General features: G+C 43.9%; 1 protein-coding gene and 1 pseudogene across 1 annotated transcript; both read right to left on the bottom strand.

Annotated features, from left to right (window-relative positions):
• Positions 1-5,302: 5,302 nt before the first annotated feature.
• LOC140527240 (AP-1 complex subunit beta-1-like) lies at positions 5,303-8,082 on the bottom strand (annotated as a pseudogene).
• Positions 8,083-15,010: 6,928 nt separating this feature from the next.
• Positions 15,011-19,714, bottom strand: PPIA (peptidylprolyl isomerase A). Its single transcript, XM_072633779.1, has 5 exons — positions 19,453-19,714; positions 16,644-16,674; positions 16,461-16,549; positions 16,127-16,299; positions 15,011-15,355 (listed from the first exon to the last, which is right to left on the bottom strand). The coding sequence occupies exons 1-5, from the start codon at positions 19,519-19,521 to the stop codon at positions 15,220-15,222; spliced, it is 498 nt and encodes a 165-aa protein (XP_072489880.1). The 5' UTR covers positions 19,522-19,714; the 3' UTR covers positions 15,011-15,219.
• Between the last annotated feature and the right edge of the window lie 2,010 nt (positions 19,715-21,724).

Raw genomic sequence — 21,724 nt, 5'->3', positions numbered from 1 at the left:
ATCAAAGATGATTGGCAACCAAGTAACCTCTTGTGGAGGAACCTCCCACTACTGAGTTCTGTAAGAGGTAAGGCAATGGTTCTGAATCATTCTTTTGGTCCCCTCTCCCATTGTGCCCCCTTTCTCTCCTTGGACTTCCAGGAAGGAAGGTGGAAAGAATTTCTCTCTTCTCTTCCCTATTGATAAAATGGCAGCTTACAGTATAAGCAACTGACATCAGGAAACATTCTTGCCTCAGTGGAATTGCGAGTGGACCTTGAATCTCTGGCTGCCTTCTTGTGCCTTTCTGTTTCCTGTCCTGAGCACAGGTCAGTGATTTCCAATGTTCCCAAGAAAAGGATATTCCCAACCTTAAAGCAAATCTCAGAAGTCTTGAAAGTCAAGAGTTTCCTGAGTTATAGATTCAAATATCAGTCAATAAATGGGAGAAGAATTTCCTTAAAAGGATGCTTCTTCTAGGAGAAGATGACAATTGCTAGGATCATCTTGTAGCTAAAGGACCAAAGAAAGTCATGTCTTGGGATGCTCAGCATCTTGTGAGTTGCTCAAATGGTATAAACATAAAATGAATTAAAAATATCTCTTCAGCAGTCTCATAATGTTGTCTTTACTTTCCAGAGAGAATGCAATGAGTATACTAATGGATTATGTAAGATGCTTAATGTTTTCATTATCTCTTCATGTATCTTTGAGTCTTTTGTGTCTTAAGCATTTTCTGTAGTGGAGGAAATAAACAAATATTTTACTTCTGATATCAACATTATGTATTGAATACCTTTTCTAGAAGGGATCTTTCCCTCTTTGGGGAAAACCTTTGACATAAGCCATACTAATCTTTGTTTTAGAAATTTCCTTGGAAATTTACTCAGGAATGGGGATATAGCAAGAGACAGAAAATTGACCATATCTTTGGTGTCAGGCTTCCTCAAGATTTAACTAGGGATCTTTTGAGCCCAGAATGCCTTATTGGAGCTTCCCATGGGATATATCTATAATCATATATGATCTTTCCCATATATATATATGTGTGTGTGTGTGTGTGTGTATGTATATATATATATATATATATAAAACCAATTCTTTGTCCTCATTTCTCCAAACTACTTGGCTCAGGGTTCCTGATAGGAATAGATATATCATTCATCCCAACCTCTCCCAGCTTTTCTAATAGATAGTAACTTCAACCATCCCTCCTCTCTCCTTAGTCTTCAACATATCTCTCTCTGTTCCTTTCCTTCAAACATGCCCAAGTCTCCCCACCTTTAAAAATTCTTCACTGGATCATACTAGCACCTCAAGATAGCATTCTGTCTTCTCTTCTTCATCAACTGAAAAAGTTGTCTACACTCTCTGCCTTCACTTCCTCTTCTCTTACTCACTTCTCAACATTTTGCAATAATGAGACTTACAGCTTCATCACTCAACTGAAAGTGCTCTATCCAAAGTTACCAGAGATCTCTTAATTGTCAAATGTCTTTTCTCAGTCCTGTTCTTTCTTTACCTATCTATCACATTTGACATTGCTGACCACCATCTCCTACTGGATATCCTCTCCTCTTTCAGTGATGATGACACTAATCTCTCTGGGTTCTTCTTCTACCTGTCTGAGCACTACTTCTCAGTCTCCCTTGATTCATCATCCACATCATACGCCCTCACCATGGGTGTTTCCTAAGGATATGTCCTGTTCTTTGTGCTCTTTTCTCTCTACACTCTCTCGGTGACCTCATCAACTCCCATAGGTTTAATTATAATAATTTCTATACCCATGACTCACAGATCTGCAAATCTATCCCTGATCTCTCCCTTGAGTTTTAGAGCTGGATCACAATTTGCTTACTGGATATCCTAGAGACATCTCAAACTCAGCATGTATAAAACCAACCCTACCTTTCCTCTTCTATAAATTCATATTTCTGTTAAGGGCACCATCATTCTTCTAGTCCCCCAGGTTCGTAACCTTGACATTATTCTGAACTCCTTACTCTTCCTCACCCCACTTGTCTAATCACTTTCTATTTTTTCAATATTCTTTTTTTTTTTAAGTTCCAAATCTCCTCCTTCCATCCAGCTCCCCCCCTCCATTGAGAAGGTGAGCAATATGATATTCATTCTAATTACTTTCTATATCTTGCTGTTTCTACCTGTACTTTTTTTTTTACATCTAACCTCTTTTCTCTCTTCACACAGGTACTACCTCCGTTCAAGCCCTCATAACTTCTCATTTCCTAGATGACTGTAACAGCCTTCTAACTGGTCTCCCTGCCTTAAATCTCTCTCCAGTCTAGCCTGTTCTCCACACTACTGCCTAAGTAATTTTCCTTAATCGCAGATCTGACCATGTCACTCTCCATCTCAATGAACTCTTGTTGTTGTTCAATCATTTCCAACTTCATGAGTTTGTGGACTATATCATGCCAATATTGTCCATGGGGTTTTCTGGGCAAAGACACTGGAGTGGTTTGCCACTTCCTTCCCCAGAGGATTAAGGCAAACAGAGGTTAATTGATGTGCACAGGGTCACACAACTAGTAAGTGCCTGGGGTTATACTTGAACTATGATCTTCCTGACTCCAAACCCAGTGCTCTATCCACTGAGCTACCTAGTGTCTTCCTTTTTTCTCTAGAACAAAATATAAACTCCTCTGTTTAGCTTTTACAGCTTTTATTATAACCATGGCTCACCCTCCTTGGTGCCTCATTATACATTGCTTCCCTCTTACACTCTGATCCAGTCAAACTGGCTTCTGTTCCTCACAAAGGACTCTTCATCTCCTGTTTCCATACCTTTGCCATGGCAGTCCTCTATACCTAGCCTAACTAACTAATACACTGCAGCCTAACTAAACTCTGACTTATAAATTCCTATCTTCCTTAAATATGTAACTCAAGTATTTCCTTGTACACAAAACCCTTCCAGATCTCCCAGACTATTCACGCCCTCTCTCCCAAACTACCTTGTATTCAACACTTCATATTTATTCTCTTTATTTTTATTCTTTATGTACTTATATATACAGGCAGCTAGGTAGTACAATTAGATAGAGCACCGGACCTGGAGTCAGGAAGACCTGAGTTCAAATGAGGTTCTAGATACTTTGTGTCTAACTTCATGACCCATGGAAAGTCACTCACCTAATGTCTGACCCAATCTCCTCATTTGTAAATGGAGATAATAACAGCACCTATTTCCCTGGGTTGTTATGAGAATCAAATGAGATAATGCTTGTAAGAACCTTTGCAAATCTGAAAGCACTATGTAAATTCTAGCCATTGATGATGATGATGAAGATAGACATATCTGAATCCATATAAGATGACTGGCTCCCATATGATCTCTGGAATCTAACCCACCTACCTCAAAGGAAGACTTTGATTTCAACTTTGAGAGGAGCAGGAAAGGGACTACAGTTGGCCACTTGTTCCTTACCTCACCTAGTTCCGTGAAGGATATTGGGCTAGAATAATATCTATGCATAGGTCTATCTGGTCCAGGGTGTGAAGTTTAGGAAGAGACATTATCCCTAATCATTCTTAATGGGGAAGGTAGCCCTTGGCTTATACTCTCCAGCTTAGCCTCTTCCACCAAATGCTAGTTACACAAACACCATCAAAAATAACAAATAGAGAATAAACCCATTTATAAAAACAAAATATCAAACAGAAATTGGAGAAAGTAGGCAGATTAGAATATATTAAAGAATACACAAGAGTGAATGAACTCATCAGTTGGGAGTGAGATAAGGAAGGTCTCATCTCAACCAAGGAAAAAGGGAAAAATTTTACCTGGTGGAGGTCTACTCTCAGCATTCTCCAGAATTTCAAACAAGTACAAGGAAGTGATGGGCCTGGCTTCCCACAGCTTCATTTCAGATTTTTCTCTGTCTCTCTTGTCTCCCTGAAGCTCTCAGAAAGTTATGTCTGACAATTCCAAAAGACCCATGATGAACAACGCTGTCCACCTCCAGGGAAAGAACCGATGAACTCTGAATGTAAAGTGAAGCACACTTTGTTTTGACTTCATTTGCTTTTATTGTTCTGTTTTGTGTTTTCTTTTGCAACATGGCTAATATGGAAATATCTATTACATGACCTCACATGACTTCACCAAAATAAAATTGCCTGCCTTCTCAAGGAGGTGGGAGGTGCAAGAGGAAGTAAAGAATTTTGAACTCAAAAAAAAATTTTTTTTACCCAAAGCAGTAATTCTTTATTAACAAACAGTGAGAAAACACCCCAGCTCCAGCAGGAACCACTGGCCAAGCTTCTGGACCCCAGGGGAAGGTGGCAGCAGACAACACAGAAGACCCTGCCCCCCCCCCCCCCCCCCCCCCCGGCCCACACAAGCCCACCCCCAGGCTCGGCAGGTGGAGCAGGAGCCCTGTAGGCTGGGGTGTTCCAGGTGAGGAGCCTGGCTCACCTCCTGAGGCTGAAGCTTCCTGGGGCCAGGCCAAGAGTTCCTCCTGCAGAGGGAGGCCCCCAAGGAGAGAAGGGCTGATGGGACAGTTGCTGCAGCTTCCCGGGGGGATTGGGGTGGATTTTCAATCTCATGAGCATGTGTGGTGGGATTTGAGAAAGGCAGTGGAAGAGGAGGGTGGGACAAGCAGCAGTCCAAGGGCCTAGCTCCTAGGGCCTCACAGGACCATTGAGGCTCAGTCCAATGAACTGTGGGAATTTTCAGTCAAAGCAAACAGGGGGAAGGAGGAAATGCTATGGGGCTGCCATCTTGGATTGTCCCCACCTCCCCACTCCCCACATGGAGGCAGGTGGCTGGATGCTGGAGGAGCAGCTTCCAGACAACAAAACAACTGTCTAGCTAGGGCTAACACCACCGTGAGGAAAGATGGGCCTGGACACTGGTTCTCTGATAGATATAGTCAAGAAAAAGCCCAAGAGACGAAGGGTTTTCCCAGGGTCTGTTTGGGGCCTGACGTAGGGAGAACAATGACAGGCTCCTGCCTGAGATGGGAGGGTGAAAGGCTGGTCCTGATGCTTTCCGACCTCAGCACCCCCACCCCCATTTCTGTTTCCCCACTAAATCTCTGCAGCAGCAGGAGGGCACAATCCCAGATCATAGACAGACTTACTGTGTGTCTTCCTTCTCTGGGAAGCCTGAGACCTAAGCAGACCCAGCAACTCTGGGCCCCCTGCAGCTGGAGAGAGAACAGGGAGATGAGAAGAGACTCCATCACCTTGACCTGGGGGAGGAGAGGTGGGAGGGGCAGGGGAAGGGGAGGACAGTTCTTGAGGATGGTTTCGTAGGCCTGGTAGACATGCTGAGATACCTCCAGGGCTTGGCACTTCAGGACAGTGTGAATCTGGGGTTGCCAGGCTGGATGAGAAGCTCAGCCAGGACCCAGATGCCATTGGTCAGCTTCAGGGACTGGTACAACATGTCCTGACCCTACACATTCCTCTTGGCAATGGTGAAGATGTTGCTGGCCTGCAGTCAGCTGCTCATTGCCTCTGCATTGAGGGAGCAGTCTTTGATCTGGAACTGGGCCTCATTCTCATTGGGAATGTCCTTCCACATGGCCAGGAACCTCTGCTGCTCCATCTTCCCATATTCCACAAAGTGGATGTGCAGTAAGTACAAGGTGCTGAAGTAGAACTCATCGATGTTGTTCTTCATGGCCACCTGGAGGTTGTTCAAAGGGTCCATCTTCATGATGGAGCCCAAAGTGTTCAGAGGGAGAGAGATCTCCCTCTGGGACTGAGATCTGGAACTGAGAGGGGAGTGGACCAGGAGGGGAGTGGACTTGGAGGGGAGCTGCAGAGGCCAGGCCAAAGCTGTTGCAGTTGAACTGGATGGCAAAATCAGACATCACCTGCAGGGCTTTGCTGGTCAGCAAGAGGTCTATGGAGATGGAGCCCACATAACCAGTGAAGGTCCCTGAGATCTCAAGGTCTTTAACTTTCATGACAGATAGCCAGACTGCTTTTAGGGTCACGTAGGAGCCTGATAGTGATCTCACTCCTCTGGTCAGGTCAAAGAGGTCACCCAAGCCACCGCCAATCAGGGCACGCAGGTTGGCTGGCGTCATCCTCGTGGGAGGGGCAGCAAAATTGGTGCCATCCATCAGGCTGTCCAGGTCTTCCCCCTCCCCCACAAGTCTCCAGCCCCCATCTGTACAAGGGCTATAGTCAGTGGGCGCCCACTGATAGGGGCCCAGGTCCGGGTTGAGCAGGTCTCTGAGGAGGTTGCCTTGGGCAGGGATGATAGTTGGCTGGTGGGGGGGTGGGGCAGCCTCAGGGTTCTCAGTACTTTTGCTTTAGTCTGTGCTTGGGGGCAGGCTCTTACTCACTACTCCCTGACTGCCCTCCACAAAGGCACTGGGGCGCTTGTGGTAGACTGAGGCTAGCTTGCTGATGTAGCAGATGAGCTCATCGAGGAGCGTGGGCTCATTGAGGGTGGTCTCCTCTGAAATCAACAGTTTCTCAGCCAGGACCACCTCTTTGACTGCCACAGGGGTGTGGAGAACAGGCACCCACAGATGTAGCCAAGGTCCTGCAGATTAAGGTTATCAGTCTTGGGTGACCAGGCTAAGGACTTGCTGCACCAGCTCCTGGGTCTCTGTCAGCTTTTTCAGGAAGAGCTTCACAATCCCTGTCAGCAGCTGGAGCTGGACCTGTGCTGTCATCATGAAAGCCTTCCAGGAAGCTCTCCAGCAGCTCATCCACATAGTCAAAGTACTCCAAGTACTCGCCCACTATCCAAGCCTCCCACGCCTCTGGCTCATCCAAGGAGTCCAGATTCTCACACAGGGTGGCGATCACACTCTCATACTGGTTGGGGTACTTGCGGAAAATGTCCTTGATCACCACAATGGCCTCCTGCACCACATAGTTGACCATGGTCTGGATCAGGTCCAGCAGTGTGCTCACACAGTGCTCTGCAGATTGCTCCACCTTGATGGTGAAGCAGCTGATGACTCAGAAGACCTTGCGCACAAAGTCCATGTCCACTTCTGTGGCATACTCCTTCAGTTCCACCAGCACCTGGGCAATGTTGACTTGGAAGGCCAGGGGGGTCATGATACCCAATTTTTGTAGCTTCACATAAATGGGATCATTGTACCTGATGAAAAAGGCATTCATCTCATGTTTCAGGATCTTAGGCCTTTTCTACATGATGAGGTTGATATTGCATAGGACCACGTACTGCATCTCTGGCTCCACCCACAGCAGAGTGATCAGGGGAGGTGCCAGCTTCTTAAGGAGCATGCCGTAGTAGTCCAGGTCCTTTGAGAACATCTCCATAAATTTCATCAGCATTTTTGCCACTGATAGCACCACAGCTGAGTTAGTGTGTGTGTGTATGTGTGGGAAGTGTTGCAGGTTGGCAGATGCTCTGGTCTTCCCAGCTGTCCTTGGGCATGTAGTTAGCTAGGCAGTTCAAGATAAAGATCTGCCGCCACTCTGCACACTTATTAAAGGCCGTCAGCAGCTTATTGATCAACTGTGGGTTCAGGTTCAAGAGGTTGCTGGTTGGGTGAGACTCAGCTATCTCCACAGAACTGGCCACCACCATGGTGTTGGAGTCTGAGAAGAGATCCTTGAAGGTGTCCAGGAAGCCTTGGTCCTCCACCAGCTGGGCATTGATGTCATGCAGCTTGGCCATGCACCCAGCAGCAGTCTTGCTCACATCCTTCAGGCACTTAAGGAGAGGCTCACACAGGTACTCAGTAATCTTATCCACTGGAATGCAGCCCACGGTGCACATGGCCAGAGGCCAGATCAGGGGGTTGGGATCCTCACAATCCTTTACAAAGGTATTGATAGCCATGATGGCCATGTCTGGCTGGCTTTTGGGATAATTCATCAGGTACAGGTACACCAGCTTCTTCAGCTCAAGGTTGTTGGTCTGTGTACAGTTGACCACATCTGGGAAGAAGGCACTGACATCTTTGCCCACAGTCATGGACACGATCACTTTCTTCACGGCCTCCTTCTTCTTGTCCTTCTTGTTATTGAGCTCTGCCTTCAGATCAGAGATCTCCCCTTTCTTGGTGGTGGTAAGATACTTGGAGTCAATCATTTTGGTCCCTTGACTGGTGGCAGAGTCTTGGGCAGCACCTGCTCAGTCTGTCTGTCTGCCATCCACTCAGTCCCTCCCTCCACCAACTCCAACACTGGCCACTCTCTCAGCAGAACTCAAAATTTTTAAAAATAATTGTCAAAATTTTTTTTACATGTTATTGGGAAATTTTTAACAAAATAAAAGTAATTTAAAAGGAAAGAAAGTATGTCTGGAACCAGCTCACAAAATTCCTTACATAGGTGTGAGACATCAAGCTCATTTTCTCTATTGCTAGTGTAGTTCATTCAAGAGAACCAGACCCAACAAGGGTGATATCTAGACTTCTCTTTATCAGTTAGGAGTCAGATCTCCCTTCCTATATTCCAGATGCTTCACAGGGCTTTGAGGGGACTGCCCAGCCCAAGAGAGAACTATACTTCTAAATGTGTTTATTCTGTTTTCCTCACTAGCTGTGTGACCTTGGGCAAGTTACTTAACTCCAATTGCCTCATCCTGGGTCATCTCCAGTCATCCAGATGAATATCTGGTCACTGGATTCAGATGGCTCTGGAGGAGAAGTGAGGTTGGTGACCTGCACAGCCCTTCCTCACTCAAAACTAAGTCAAGTGAAAGTCACATCATCATTTCTCTGATGGCATGGTCTTCTTCAGCAATGAAGGACAAACATACATTCTATTTTCCATTAGAATATAAAGTACTAGAGCAGAGATGGAGAACCTGCAGCCTCAAGGTCACATGTGGCCCTCTAGATCCTCAAGTGCAGCCCTTTGACTGAATCCAAACTTCACAGAACAAATTCCCTTAATAAAAGGATTTGTTCCGTAAAACTTGGATTCAGTCAAAAGACCACACCCCAGGACCTAGAAGGTGGCCTTGAGAATGAAGGTGTCCCACCCCTGTGACCTAGAGAGTAGTGATCGCTTAATTCTTTGTATTTGTATCCTACCAGAGTGCCTAAAACATAGAGCTGCTTAATAAATACTGATTGACTGATCGATGCTATGATCACTGCCAAGTGCAGTGTCATGAAAACCCAAAGAGGCAAAAGTACTCCAGAGGAGATAGAGCTCAGGTATTTGTAGAGAGGTCAGAAATGATGAAGGACGAAGAACAGGCTGCCAGATTTGGCCATTACAGATCTTTGGTCATTTTAGAGACAGTGGCTTCAGTTGGTTGTTGAGATCAGAAGAGTGCAAAGGGCTAAAAAGTGAATGAGAGGAAAAGAGGAGGTCACAAGAGAAAATAGGTTTATCTATGAGTTTGTGAAACAGAGGAAAGATATAGGATGATAATTTGAGGGGATGAGACCACTGCAGGGTTTTTTGTTTGTTTTTTGTTTTTATTAGAAGACTTCCGTATGTCTTTCTACAGGGGGGAAGACATCAACAGCTAGGGTTACTCACCAAGAGCAACTAATGTGATGGGAGTGCCTGAAGGATGTGTGCATGACTCCCTTCCCTTCCCATGAGAACTGGGCTAGTTTTTCCTTAAAAAGTATAGAAATTGATCTTGAGATTTAATTGGCTCAAGGGATTAAGGCTCTGGTCATTAATATAGCTCCTGACTACCTGAATACAAAATATAACCAAGATGAGGGTCTATCTAGTGCCTCTCTCACAGGCTTCTTCCAGAAGAAAGGTGAGATAAGTGACACCTGAGAACTTTACTCAGCTGCTCAAGGGCATAATCTAGTCTGAACATCCATTTCTTCCCTGCTCTGAAACAGACCAGAAGTGTCTCAGTTTGTTCCTTTTTTGGACCTAAACTACCTGAGGACTACTTGAGTCAGTCCCAGAACAAGACGGTGTGTGTGAATGTGTGTGTGTATAAAACACACATATATGATTTGGTGTCTTATTCATCTAATTATGCAAAGCTTGTCAACGTACCAGCTTAACATGTCTAACACATAGAAGGTGAAAGGGAACAGACATTATTTAAGTACCTACTATGTACTAATCGCTATGCCTTAATAAGTACTTTATAAAGATACTTAATAAATGCTTGACTGAAATTATTGATTCCTGGGGGCAAAGACTTTGGTTTAGTAGATGGTATGTTGGACCTGGATTCAAATCCTACCTCTGACATTTACTCATAAGTCTAAGAGCAAATAACACCCTCACTAAGCCTCAGTCTCTTCATCTGTAAAATGTACTTATCTCACAGGGTTGTTGTGAGGTTCTTACATAATTATATGTTGTCTTCCTCCATTAGATTGTATCCTTGAGTGCTACTTTGTATCCCTAGTGCTTAGTACACGCCTGACACAGTATTTAATAAATATTTACTGTTGACTAAAGCACTTTGCAAACTTTGAAACACTATGTGAATGTAAGTTACTTATTATTTACCTTCTATTTTGTTATAACCCACCATTTAACCATCTTTGCACTCAATAAGGTTTATGTCATAAAAAAGGGAGCTAGGTGATAAGTTTTCTAGTATCAACTGAGCACTTACTAGCTGTGAAGACAAGTTACTTGGATAAATCTCTGGGCTTTAGTTTTCTCATATGTAAGATGAGCACAGTGTTTGGCACACAGTGGGTTCTTAATGCTTTTTCAGACTTGGGAACTGATCAACATAACGTTCCAACCACAATTCCAAAGGTCTCAGGGAAACGTGCGACTCACCTTCAGATAGAAAGCTGGTAGAATCAGAGAAGACACTGAAACTTTTCTTCTCTGGACATGGCTAATGTGAAAATTTGTTTTGTATAACTATACGTATTTGTAATGAGTTTTCTTTTTCTTGTCTTCTCAGTGGATGGGGAAGAGGAAAACTGGAGAGAATTCAGTACTGAAAATAAAACTGAATGACAAAAAAACCCATTTTTCTTTCATTTATTCATCTATTCATCCACAAAGGAGTCATACTTGATCGGGGATCTCAAACTTCCTGACCTGTTGAATACTACATCTGACTCCAAGCTCCACGTCATATAATGCAGCCCTTTATTCAGAGGGCTATGTAATCAGATAACCTTGTACCGAGAAACAAAGGCTGAGCCAAAGCAGTCAAAAATAGATTTAAATGATGGAAAGTTAAGGAAGTTCGAGGTCACTGGTGATCCTTTCTAAGGCTTTAATAATCTACAACTCTCTATAACAACACAGGGGCAACTCGGTGGCACAGTGGATAATGTCCAACCTGAAGTCATAAAGACTCATCTTCCTGAGTTCAAATCCAGCTCCAGCTGTGTGACTCTGGGAAAGTCATTTAACTCCCTTTGCCTGTTTCCCATCTGTAAAATGAGCTGGAGAAGGAAATGGCAAACTATTCCAGTATCTCTGCTAAGAAAACCCCAAATGGGGTCAGGAAGAGTTGGACACAACTAAACAAATTACAATACAAAAGATTTTCTTTGCCTCTGAACTCATTCTCTTTTCCATCACCCAAGGTAAGGCTCCCTGTGCTCCTTCTATAGCTTTCCCAGTTAAGAGGTTCAGCTCTCTCAGGCACACCCTGAGGCCTAAACATCTTTGGTACTGACCGAAGCAGGAACTCTGAGTCCTGAGACTGTAGACATCTTGGCTAGAAGCAATAGCAGACTTACTGTACTTTGGAGACAGAAGTTAGGATTGTATAGGAGAAATAGTGTGGACTTAGTTCTTCTCATGCTGAGGTATTAAGGGAGGGAGTAAGATAGCCTGGAAGTGCTGGAATTAGGCAAGGTAGGCCCCACTTCTCAGGACTTCACATGTGTTCTTGAGAACACCATCCAAGAGCCTGAGTTTTTAAGTCCAGGTCTGAAGAATGTATCAGGACTTATTCACAGTGATGATTCATCAGCAAATCTATGATCAAGTGATCAAAATCCTTTTCTATTTTGGGAGGTACGCACCCTGCCGAGGAGTCTGCAGAAGCTAGAGGGAAGGACAGAGGAAGGAATCTGGAAACACTGTAGTTTCCTGGACTTCATAATTTTAGCCTTATTTATCTCCAACTATAATCCCCAGAGCAATAAATGGAAACAATTTTGACTGGAGCAAAGGTTGAAGGAGGGAGAGCAGGAGCCTCCCTGGGATTTAACCGTAAAGAGGAGACATCAAGCTCCAGAACACCAAAACTAGCCACTGCTGGGCTGAGGAAAGGAGGCTAGCTGGCTGGCAAAGGAAGAATGGCATGGGTTGAGATCACCCAAGGTTAGGGCAGGTAAGGAGGCTGTGAAGTGGAAGGAGGAACATCTCAGATTGGTTATAGACATGTCTAAATTTCAATACCTTCAATCCAAGGACCGGTTGCCTTAACCTAGTTATAAATGATCTCTCCCTCTGAAGCCTCAGAAAACATTTCTTATATTCAGATTCCAAGTCTTCAGCAGGCCAATGATGTCCAAACAATGCCTGAAGATGAATTTCATTGTTTTCAACTGTATCCATTTGAAATAAAAATGTGGAAGTTAATGGTACTTAAATCATCATTTACATAGCAAAGAGGATTTCTGGAGATTAAAGCCTGGTGGAGAAATCAGACCCTGTCACTCAGTTTAATTGAACAAACATGTACTAGACACCTATGTGTAGAGTACTGTGTTGGGCAAATGGGAAAATTGTTTCAATTCAAATGGAGCTTACATTCTAGTAGTGGGATATGAAATGTACATAAATAGCTGCACATAGGTAGATGTGAGGGACAAACTAAGTGGTATGTAATACATACAATGCAAAGAAAGATCCCAATACTCAGGTGGGTGAGGAATGAAGTTTCCAGATGTTGCACTTTTAGACAAGTTTTTCTATAGAGGGTAGTTCAGTGCCACTGGAGTATAGGATTAAGGGATAGTTTAGAAAGACTCAGATAGTACAATTGGGTAGGCCTTGAATGTCATGCAAAGCCTGTTGATCAAATTAATGATTAGATTGAGACTGGACCAATTGGACTGCCTATAAAGTGTTAACAGGAAACTATTGCAGGGTTATGAGCAGTATAACATGACTAGACTTGTGCATAAGGAAGTTTAATCTGTCCGGTTTGAAGGACAGACACTGCAGAGAGGAGGCAGGAAGAAGCTACTGTCTGAAAGATAACGAGGGTCTGAACTGAACCAAGAACTAATAAACATTGTGGAGATAGGATGAACATGACTTGGAAACTGATTAGACAAGAGAGAATTTCAAAGATAATGCCTAACCTTTGAATGTGGGAGTGAACAGGATTAGTAACAAGGGGACAAAGCCTAAAAAGGCTGAACTCTGGAAAATGAAGAACCAGTGGTTAGGTAGAATTAGAGATGTGTCTTTCAAGCCTAGGAGGTGATGGTCAACAGCATCAGATGCTTCTGTGAACAGAAGAGGATACATAGTCCACCTACTGTCCTTGCATGTCCAGAAAAAGCAGAGGTTCCCAAGCAAAATGGGTGAGCCTTCTTTGGGAAGACATGTGCAGTCACATGGAATGAACTGTCCAAGATGGGCTACAAGTTAGAGGGACAGCCACACTAATGAAACAACTAGAACATCTAAAGCTTAAATAATCCCAATAACATAATCCATTTCCCAAGCAACTTCGATCCCTCATCCAAGCCCCTCCACTAGTGACAGCTTTGCTATGAAAAGGGAGACGGACCTTTTTTCAGAATTAAAACTTAACGTAACCTAGAAGAAAAAGACAGCTAGTTCCCAACACGGAACAGGTTACAATAATTCCAATTAACCTCTGGGTGTCCTTCTGGTAGTAGCCATGGAGATTCAGGACTGGTAATACAAATGACTCATAAGGCATAGGGAAAAGAACCCCAAATTTATGTTAGGCTGGAAAACAAGATGCACTTTTGTTCAGTGATTTTTCAGGTGTGTCTGTGACCCCTTTTGGGGTTTTCTTGGCAAAAATACCAGAATGGCTTACCATTTCTTTTTCCAGCTCATTTTACAGATGAGGAAACTGAGGCAAACAGGGTTAAGTGAGTTATACAGTCACACAGCATTGGGGCATCTGCAGGCTCCAACTAAACTCAGGAAGATGAGTCTTCCTGACTCTAGTCCCAAGCACCAGCTCTACTGGGCAAGCTAGCTTGTCCAAGTTTATAAATAGCCCCCCAAAAACTACAACAGATGGTAATGTTTAACATGATTTTACATAGTCTATATTGGATTGCATACCACTTGAGAAGGAATTTAGAACTCAACATGTTATAAACATGAATGTTTAAAACTAAAATTTAAAAAATACACCTGTAACAGGTTGGCCAGTTCTCAAGCCCTCTTTTCACTACCTACACCTAGCCAATGATTCCTCTTCTCTCCTTGTTTAGAGTATCAGTTGTCACAATCAGTTGGACTAGTTTTTCAGTGATAAGAAACATTTATTATAGTGACCACAAAATTTTAAGTACTGCTAACACCATCTTTACAGTAAATTCATACGCTATGTTCTTTAGAAGTATATTTTTTAATGTCATTAAAGAAAAAAATAGGGACAACTATTGTGCCTGTTGCTAGTGTCAGAAACAAGATTAAATGTGTTAATATGTGGTACACAGTAACAAACCAGTGCTATCTTGGATGTTACTTCTGGACCTGGGAGAAAAAGTCCATCTTCTAGTTTATCTTTAGAGGATTGTGGTTCCAACCACATTCACCTATAACTTCCTCAAATGCTACTAAGCAGCTGCACCTCTATATTCAAATTGTAACCACCATTATCAACTTTTGTTTTGGTTAAGATCTTAGTAAAAATACAATGCCACTAAAGATGTTAACTATTGTTACGCAAAGGGGCTTGATGAAATACATTTGCTTTCCTTTAAAAATTCAAAAAAACACCGAAAGTAAAAACCCACCAATATCCCCCAACAAGGAGCAACAGCTCTTTATGGAAAAGCATTCTAAAGTTGAATTCTAAGGTCACCTCCCACAATTAAGAAAAACTTAAGTTGGGTTAATAAAATTTTACTAAAATCCTGTTGCCCACCCACCTACACACTTATCTGCTGGTTCCTCCAAATCAGAAAAAGAAGACTCCAGGTGTACTTTAGTTTTTATTTCATAATCATAAACTTAACTCTGTTGTCTAGCCAGACTTGTGGAAGGAAAAAGGAAATGAAATCCCAAGAGAATTGCAGCAAGTGAGAGCACAAGGATTACAGGTATAATAGCAGATGGGATTTGGGGGTGCTCTCTCCAGCTACAGAGGAATGGTTTGATGGTTAAGACAAAAAACAAAACAAAAAAAACTTATGAGAGTTGTCCACAGTCAGCGATAGTGATCTTCTTGCTGGTCTTGCCATCCCGAGAACCGAAACGCTCCATGGCTTCCACAATGTTCATGCCTTCTTTCACTTGGCCAAAGACCACATGCTTGCCATCCAACCTAGGGGAATAAATAGGAATTATGATGAAGTAGGATAATGACTGGTTTGCTTTGTTGCCTAGGAATCAGAACAGCTGTGCCACCATAAGCCAGCTACAATGCCCAATAGGTGGCTGAACAGGACTTACAGCTGAGTACTGTAGAGAAGCCACCAACTTTTTTGATGCTAGTTTATCAACTGACTACTGTAAACACTGGACAACGTACCTTCTATCTAAAAGCAATGGAAACACCATAAAGATTAGTATGAGCCAGTCAAAAGGTTGCATACTGAATTGTAAAGTTTCTCCAACTGCTGTTAGTTCAGGAGTCATAAACTTTAAATGGAAACCTAAAAAGGACCAACAAATCAAATGCCAATTAGATCAGAAAGGCCACTCCAGCTTGGAACCAAGTATTAAGATATCTCGGGCTAAAATTGATCAGGCTGAGTTAACAGGACTTTATGTTACAGCTGGATGATACCCAAGAAATATCTAGTCTAACCCCCTCATTTAGAGGAAACTAAGGCACCTAAGAAGAATGATTTGAAACTTGTCCCTAAGGTACACACACACAGTAGTGTCCAGAGCCAAGATTAGAATCTAGGTTCTCCTGGCTCAAGTCCAGTGTTCTTTTCATTCAAACCAAAATGACTCCTAATAGCTGGCAAAATAAAAGTCTCCATTATCCTTGTAAATACTGCCCATGCAAATTATACTTCGGATGCCTCAAACTGCTACTGCTATTTCCTCCACTTCTTAAGTTCAACATTATTTGTTTAGTACTCACCAATCAGTCTTAGCAGTACAGATGAAAAACTGGGAGCCATTTGTGTTGGGTCCAGCATTTGCCATGGACAAGATGCCAGGACCAGTATGCTTCAGGATGAAGTTCTCATCAGCAAATTTCTCCCCGTAGATGGACTTGCCACCAGTGCCATTATGGCGTGTGAAGTCACCACCCTAAAAGAATCCCAGCAAATACAGAATGAGGCTGGCATATTTACTGGTAACCTAGAGAGCAGAGGTTCATTCACTGGACATGACATTCTGGCTGAATCCTTCCTTAAGTATGGGTAAAAGGTTGAATGGTATATCCTGGTAGAAATCACTATGCTCCATACCTGGCACATGAACCCAGGAATGATTCTGTGGAAGCAGGAGCCCTTGTAACCAAATCCCTTCTCTCCAGTGCTCAGAGCACGGAAGTTTTCTACAAAAGGAACAAAATGGGAGAAAATTTAATACTAAAAAGCAAAGCTAAATTAAGAACACTTAAAAGACAACTTAAAAAAACAACTACCAACCTGCTGTCTTTGGAACCTTGTCTGCAAAGAGCTGAAAGAGAAAATGACACTTGATTAGTTGTATCCATTTAGACATTAAGATTGCTTTTTACTATCCACGCTTAAATCTGCCATTGGTTAGTGATGAATCATTCTGAAAGATATATTTTTACATTAACAATTTTTATTACCATACCCTAGTAAGGTTCTGAAACAGTTTTGTTTTTCTATTTAAGAGTCCTCTGGTGTTGGGTTTAAGCAACATGAGATCCAAATACATGCCAAGAATCCAGAACCAGTAATATCGGAAATAGTGAGAAGCTTTCTGGAATGCACCTTTAAGGTCAATTTTTTTTTTTTAAAGGAGAGCACCATACCCAAAGTATCACCTATCAGATACAACTTTGTTTTATATTTCATCTTCTTCAACTTCAGGCTAAATACCAGAACACTAATCCTGAAGAATGGCATGTACAGTGGTGTATGACTAGAGTTACACTTGCACACCCAGGGACCTGGCTCTCATTTACTGCTAATAAAATTGCTACTACTTAAGTTGTCTGTTAAAAGATCTTCTTTCATGGTTTAGAGATTACTGAGCCCTAAGTAATCTAGGATTGTAGAAAGTGTCAGTTCCCATGTAATGAAGTGCTAAGTGCCTGCTTAAAAAATTAAGATCCAGAAAATAGATCATATGAAATTTAATTTCCAGCTGTAAGCTATTTTTAAAACCTAAGCAGCTTGCTATAATTCAACCCATTTTATTTGACTTGCATATTGCTGATTTTTTGCCTCCACAATACTGACTCAAAGCAAACTTTGAAGATCTAGGCTCAGTGCACAAAAATATAATCCCATTACCTAGTCTATAAGAGTTTATGTTCAATATTCAAATCAGAATGCCTCACTTGCCTTTATTATAGGATATAAAAGGTCAACTCCTGCTTCTTATTGCAGTTTTATTTGCAATATGGGACCTAAATTCTTCGGTCTCCTAGTCTTTTCTTTTAAATTTCTTAATTTTTCCTGAGTTGGTATTTTTAAGTCCCTATAAAGTTTCAATATAATATTGTTCAACTAAGTGCTTTACTTAAAAATACTTTAACTGCAGTTTTCTTTCACCAAATGTCTTCTATAGCTGGATGAAAACCCATGTTTTAATAGTAAGGTTAAAGAGTATATCAAATTTTATTACTACAGACTCTTGACAATTTTCCAACTTTAAATAACCCCACTGCATGTTCAGAAAGAACTGGTTTAGAATGCCTATTAGTATTTCTCTGTAGGTTCCTAAAAATAAGTTTAAAAAAATGATCCTGAAACTACTAAATTTAAAGTCTACTAATTCTCTTCTGGGGGAGTTAAAAAGTTATAATTTGCTCACATCACCTGATTAAAAATAGCAAGTTCTAGAAAATCTGCTGAAACATAATCTTTGCTTTTTATCTTCCTGAAATGGCTGATTGGCAAAAGCTACATTCAACCAACCATGCTTCATTTTCATTGGTAACCCCGGGTTAAACCTGCCTACTAACCCACTGCGGGAAGGCAGACCTTGGATGAGAGCTCCTCCCACAATTAACAGTCACCCTGCTTTTTGCTGCAGAGGAAGTGTTGGTGTGAATAAGCAAAATATTTGCTTAATCAAGGTTTCCTACTTAAAATATTTTGCGTTCATTTCTACAAAAATTATTTTTGTAGCCCCTGGACAACTGAAGCTGCAACAGTTATGAAATTAGTTTTCTAGAATTAAATGTAAATCTAGAGAAAGCACCCTCCGTTCCACGGAATAATCTTTCACCATGATAACCATTTAAGTAAGAAGTAAGCCACCCAGATTTGCAACCCCCCCAAAGCCAATCTACTGGAGCAGCTTGGCATTATCTCTCCCAAAAGAAAGCCAGAAATCTTTCCCCACCCTTCTGAAGCCCGAAGCAGGCTGAAGGGAAGACTGGCAGGGCGTTTCCCTGCATGAGATTTTAAAATTAATTACAAGAATTGATTAAAAGAAAAAAAAGGAAAGCCTTCTTTTTGTAAGGCACGCCTGGGAGATGCTGCCACTGGTTTCTAATGCCAATCATCCATTAAAAATGCCTCCAAGTGGCCAAGAATTTCAAGCCCGGCTCCGGGCGTGAAGAGGCTGCCGGGCACGGCGCCGGCCCAGGGGCTCCCCGGGAGCACGTGCGCGGAGGGCCGAGGCCCGAGGGAGCGGCGGCCCGCACGCCACGTGGAGAGGGGCCAAGCCGCGGCCCAGGGCGGCAGGTGGGCGCTCCGGCGGGCTCCAAGGCCTCCCTCCCTTTGCCGCACCCCTCCCCCACTACCCCGTTAGGCTGCGCCACGTGCGGGAGGGGGTTGGGACGGTGCGCGCGGACTGCGGCTGCCTCGCGCTAGCGCCCCCTCCCCCACCCCCCCCACCGCGAGCGCCCCGCCCCCGCTCTCCACCCTCCCAACCCCCACCCAGCCCCAGCCCCAGCCCGGCCACCCGCCCGCCTTTGTCTGCCCCGCCGCCCCCAGCCTCCCCCCCTCTCCCGTCCTCTCCCTCGCTGCCCGCCCGCCTTCCAAAATGGCCCCTTCGCAGGGTGCAAAGGAAATGGCGCCGCTGCGGCTGCCACCACCCTCCCGTTCTTCGCCCCGAGGCAGCCCCACTCCTCCGCCCCAGCTCGGGGGCCCCAGTGGCTCGGGGGACGAGACTTGGACTACCAGGCCGGGCAGGGCCGCCTCCAGGTCTGTCCCCGGTCAGTCACCCAGAGGAGCAAGGCGGTGGCTCCACGGCCCCCAACCTCAGCCCATCCCGCCCCCACACCCATCCATCAGTCCCGCCGCCTTTCACCTCGAAAGTAATCCGGCCCAGGGGCTCATTATCGACGGCGATGTCGAAGTACACGTTGGGGTTGGCCATGGCCACAGATGCCTGGGCTGGGCGCGACGGCAGAGGAAGAGGCGGCGGGGATCGCAGTCCGGCAGACGGAACGCAGACGAGGACTCCCGGTGACGGCGTCTGCAAAGCGGCGCGAGCGTGGCCGCCCCGCCCCTTTTATATGGGGTCTGAGCCCCACCCACCCGCCTGACGCGCCGCGGCCGTCTTCGCCAATAAAGGCCGCTGTCCGGCTTGAGAGATAGCGCCATAGACCAATGGGCGAGAAGCGGAGGGAGGAAGGCGGAGGGAGGGCGTCTCCAAAGGGGCGGGGCGGGTGGCCGCTGATGGACGTAAAGAATGTTCCCGCCCGCGGGCCCTCGCGCTGCGCTGCGGCGGCTGCTGCTGCAGGGGCGGGCCGGGAGCTGGGGAGGTGGAGGATGCGTTGGGGTGGGGGAGAAAGGATTAAGGACGAAGAGAAAAAGAGGCGAGGCTCAGAGGGCTGAGGAGGGAGGAAGAGGGTAACGTTTCGCTAGGAAGCCACGGCGATTCGTCTCCCCATTTTGCAGAGGGGGCAACTGAGGCAGCAGGCCCAAGGTCAGCTTGTCAAGGTCGAAGCAGACCGCCTCGCGGGGAAGAACAGCCTGTCCGTCCAGCCTCGGCCGTGGGAGTGGGAGCGACACCGCACGCCACCGTCTCGTTTAGTGAATTAAAAGAGAGGGGAGTGCGGATCAGTCTAAAGCACCACTGTCCAGAGGCCTGTCGAGGAGCCTGCTTTGGGGGGGTTTCTGAAGGACCCCTGGTTCCTTTTATGTACAGTTTTTCTCTGCCGCATCAGACACTTTGAAAGAGAGAAGACAAGGACCTGAAACTTAGGTGGAAAATGAACTAGTCATTTTGACTCCAAATAAAAAAAAAGATCCTTTCTAAAAAATTATCTGGCTGGGGATTCAAGATGGATCTTGTGGAAAGAGGTGGCTATGGAGACAGGACTGTGTTCAAATCCTGCTCTGCCACTTTGGGAGGTTTCCCATCTGCCATAAAGGGCTTGGGCGAGATGCTGTCTAAGGTCCCTTCCAGCTCTGCAGCGTGTTTCAAGTCCCAGGGTAGGAAGGTGGAGAGCTGTGGATTTCTGGTGTTGCTCCTGCTGTTCTGTTTTAAGGATAGATGGGATTTGGAATGAAAAGGTTGCTAACAGAAAATTAGTTTGGCATGAAAGTATGACTCTTTAGGGGGCAGGAGAATAGAGTGAGAATTAAACTTTCATTACTATAGTCAGGTTTGAAGAATAGGAAATTGAAGAATTCCACCTCAAATTGGCAAAGAATTCAGTGAAATTCCACAGAATGATCCTCTCTTTTAAACTCTTACTAATTATTCTCAACTAGACTTTTTGCACATTAAGGATCTCTCTCAGCAATACAAGTTTCTCAAACGTGAAGATCTCCCATAAGTAGTCCCTGGTCTATGAAAAGACAAAACCCTTGTTAAATGACCTATTTTCTGAAAATACCCTACATGCACAGTTTGCAAGCTTTTTCCATGGAGTGTGGCAGTAAAACGCCCGGATTGAACTCTTACTTGTAATGACACATTATTATTAGCTCTTCTCTGTCTCAGCTCACCCTTTTGCAGAGATGCAAGTTTTGTTGAGGTTCTGGATGGAAAGCAACACGAATGGACACATGAGCTACTAATACTTCTAAGGCTGCAACTAATACTATTATACTTTTTGAAGAGTAACCATTTGTATTTATCTTTTTTTATTTTTCCTTTTTAAAAATTATTTTGTTTTCAGTTTTCTACAATCACTTCCATATATCTTAGATTTTTTTTCCCTCACTCCCCCTCCTTCCCCTCTCCTTCCTCTCTCCCCAGATGGTGTGCAGTCTTATGTAGGTTCTACACATACATTCTTATTAAATAAGAATAAATAATTTTCACCTTAGTCATATTGCATAGAAGAATTAAAATGAATGGGAGAAACCATAAAACAAAACAAAATATAACATAACACAAGAGAAAATGGTCTCCTTCATTCTGTGATCCAATTCCATAGTTCTTTCTCTGGTTGTGGAAGGCATTTTGCCTCAAGTCCACTGGGAATGTTTTAGGTCCTTGCATTGCTTTGAAGAACTAAGTCTACCAAAAAAATTCCTCACACATTATGGTTGTTGCTGTGTACAAAGTTCTCCTGGTTCTGCTCACTTCATTCAGCATCAGTTCATATAAGTCTTTCCAGGATTTT

Source organism: Notamacropus eugenii, chromosome 1, assembly GCF_028372415.1.
Source record: "Notamacropus eugenii isolate mMacEug1 chromosome 1, mMacEug1.pri_v2, whole genome shotgun sequence".
Classification (NCBI taxonomy): Eukaryota; Metazoa; Chordata; class Mammalia; order Diprotodontia; family Macropodidae; genus Notamacropus; species Notamacropus eugenii.
The sequence above is the reverse complement of the archived record's forward strand: the minus strand, read 5'-3'. Positions and strand labels throughout refer to the sequence as shown.

Excerpts from the sequence above, each read along its gene's own strand:
- PPIA (XM_072633779.1), bottom strand. The coding sequence starts at position 19,521 with ATGGCCAACCCCAACGTGTACTTCGACATCGCCGTCGATAATGAGCCC. Across the intron at positions 16,300-16,460 it reads TTCCTGGGTTCATGTGCCAG|GGTGGTGACTTCACACGCCA; the intron begins GTATGGAGCATA and ends GGATTCTTTTAG. Across the intron at positions 15,356-16,126 it reads TGTACTGCTAAGACTGATTG|GTTGGATGGCAAGCATGTGG; the intron begins GTGAGTACTAAA and ends TTATTCCCCTAG.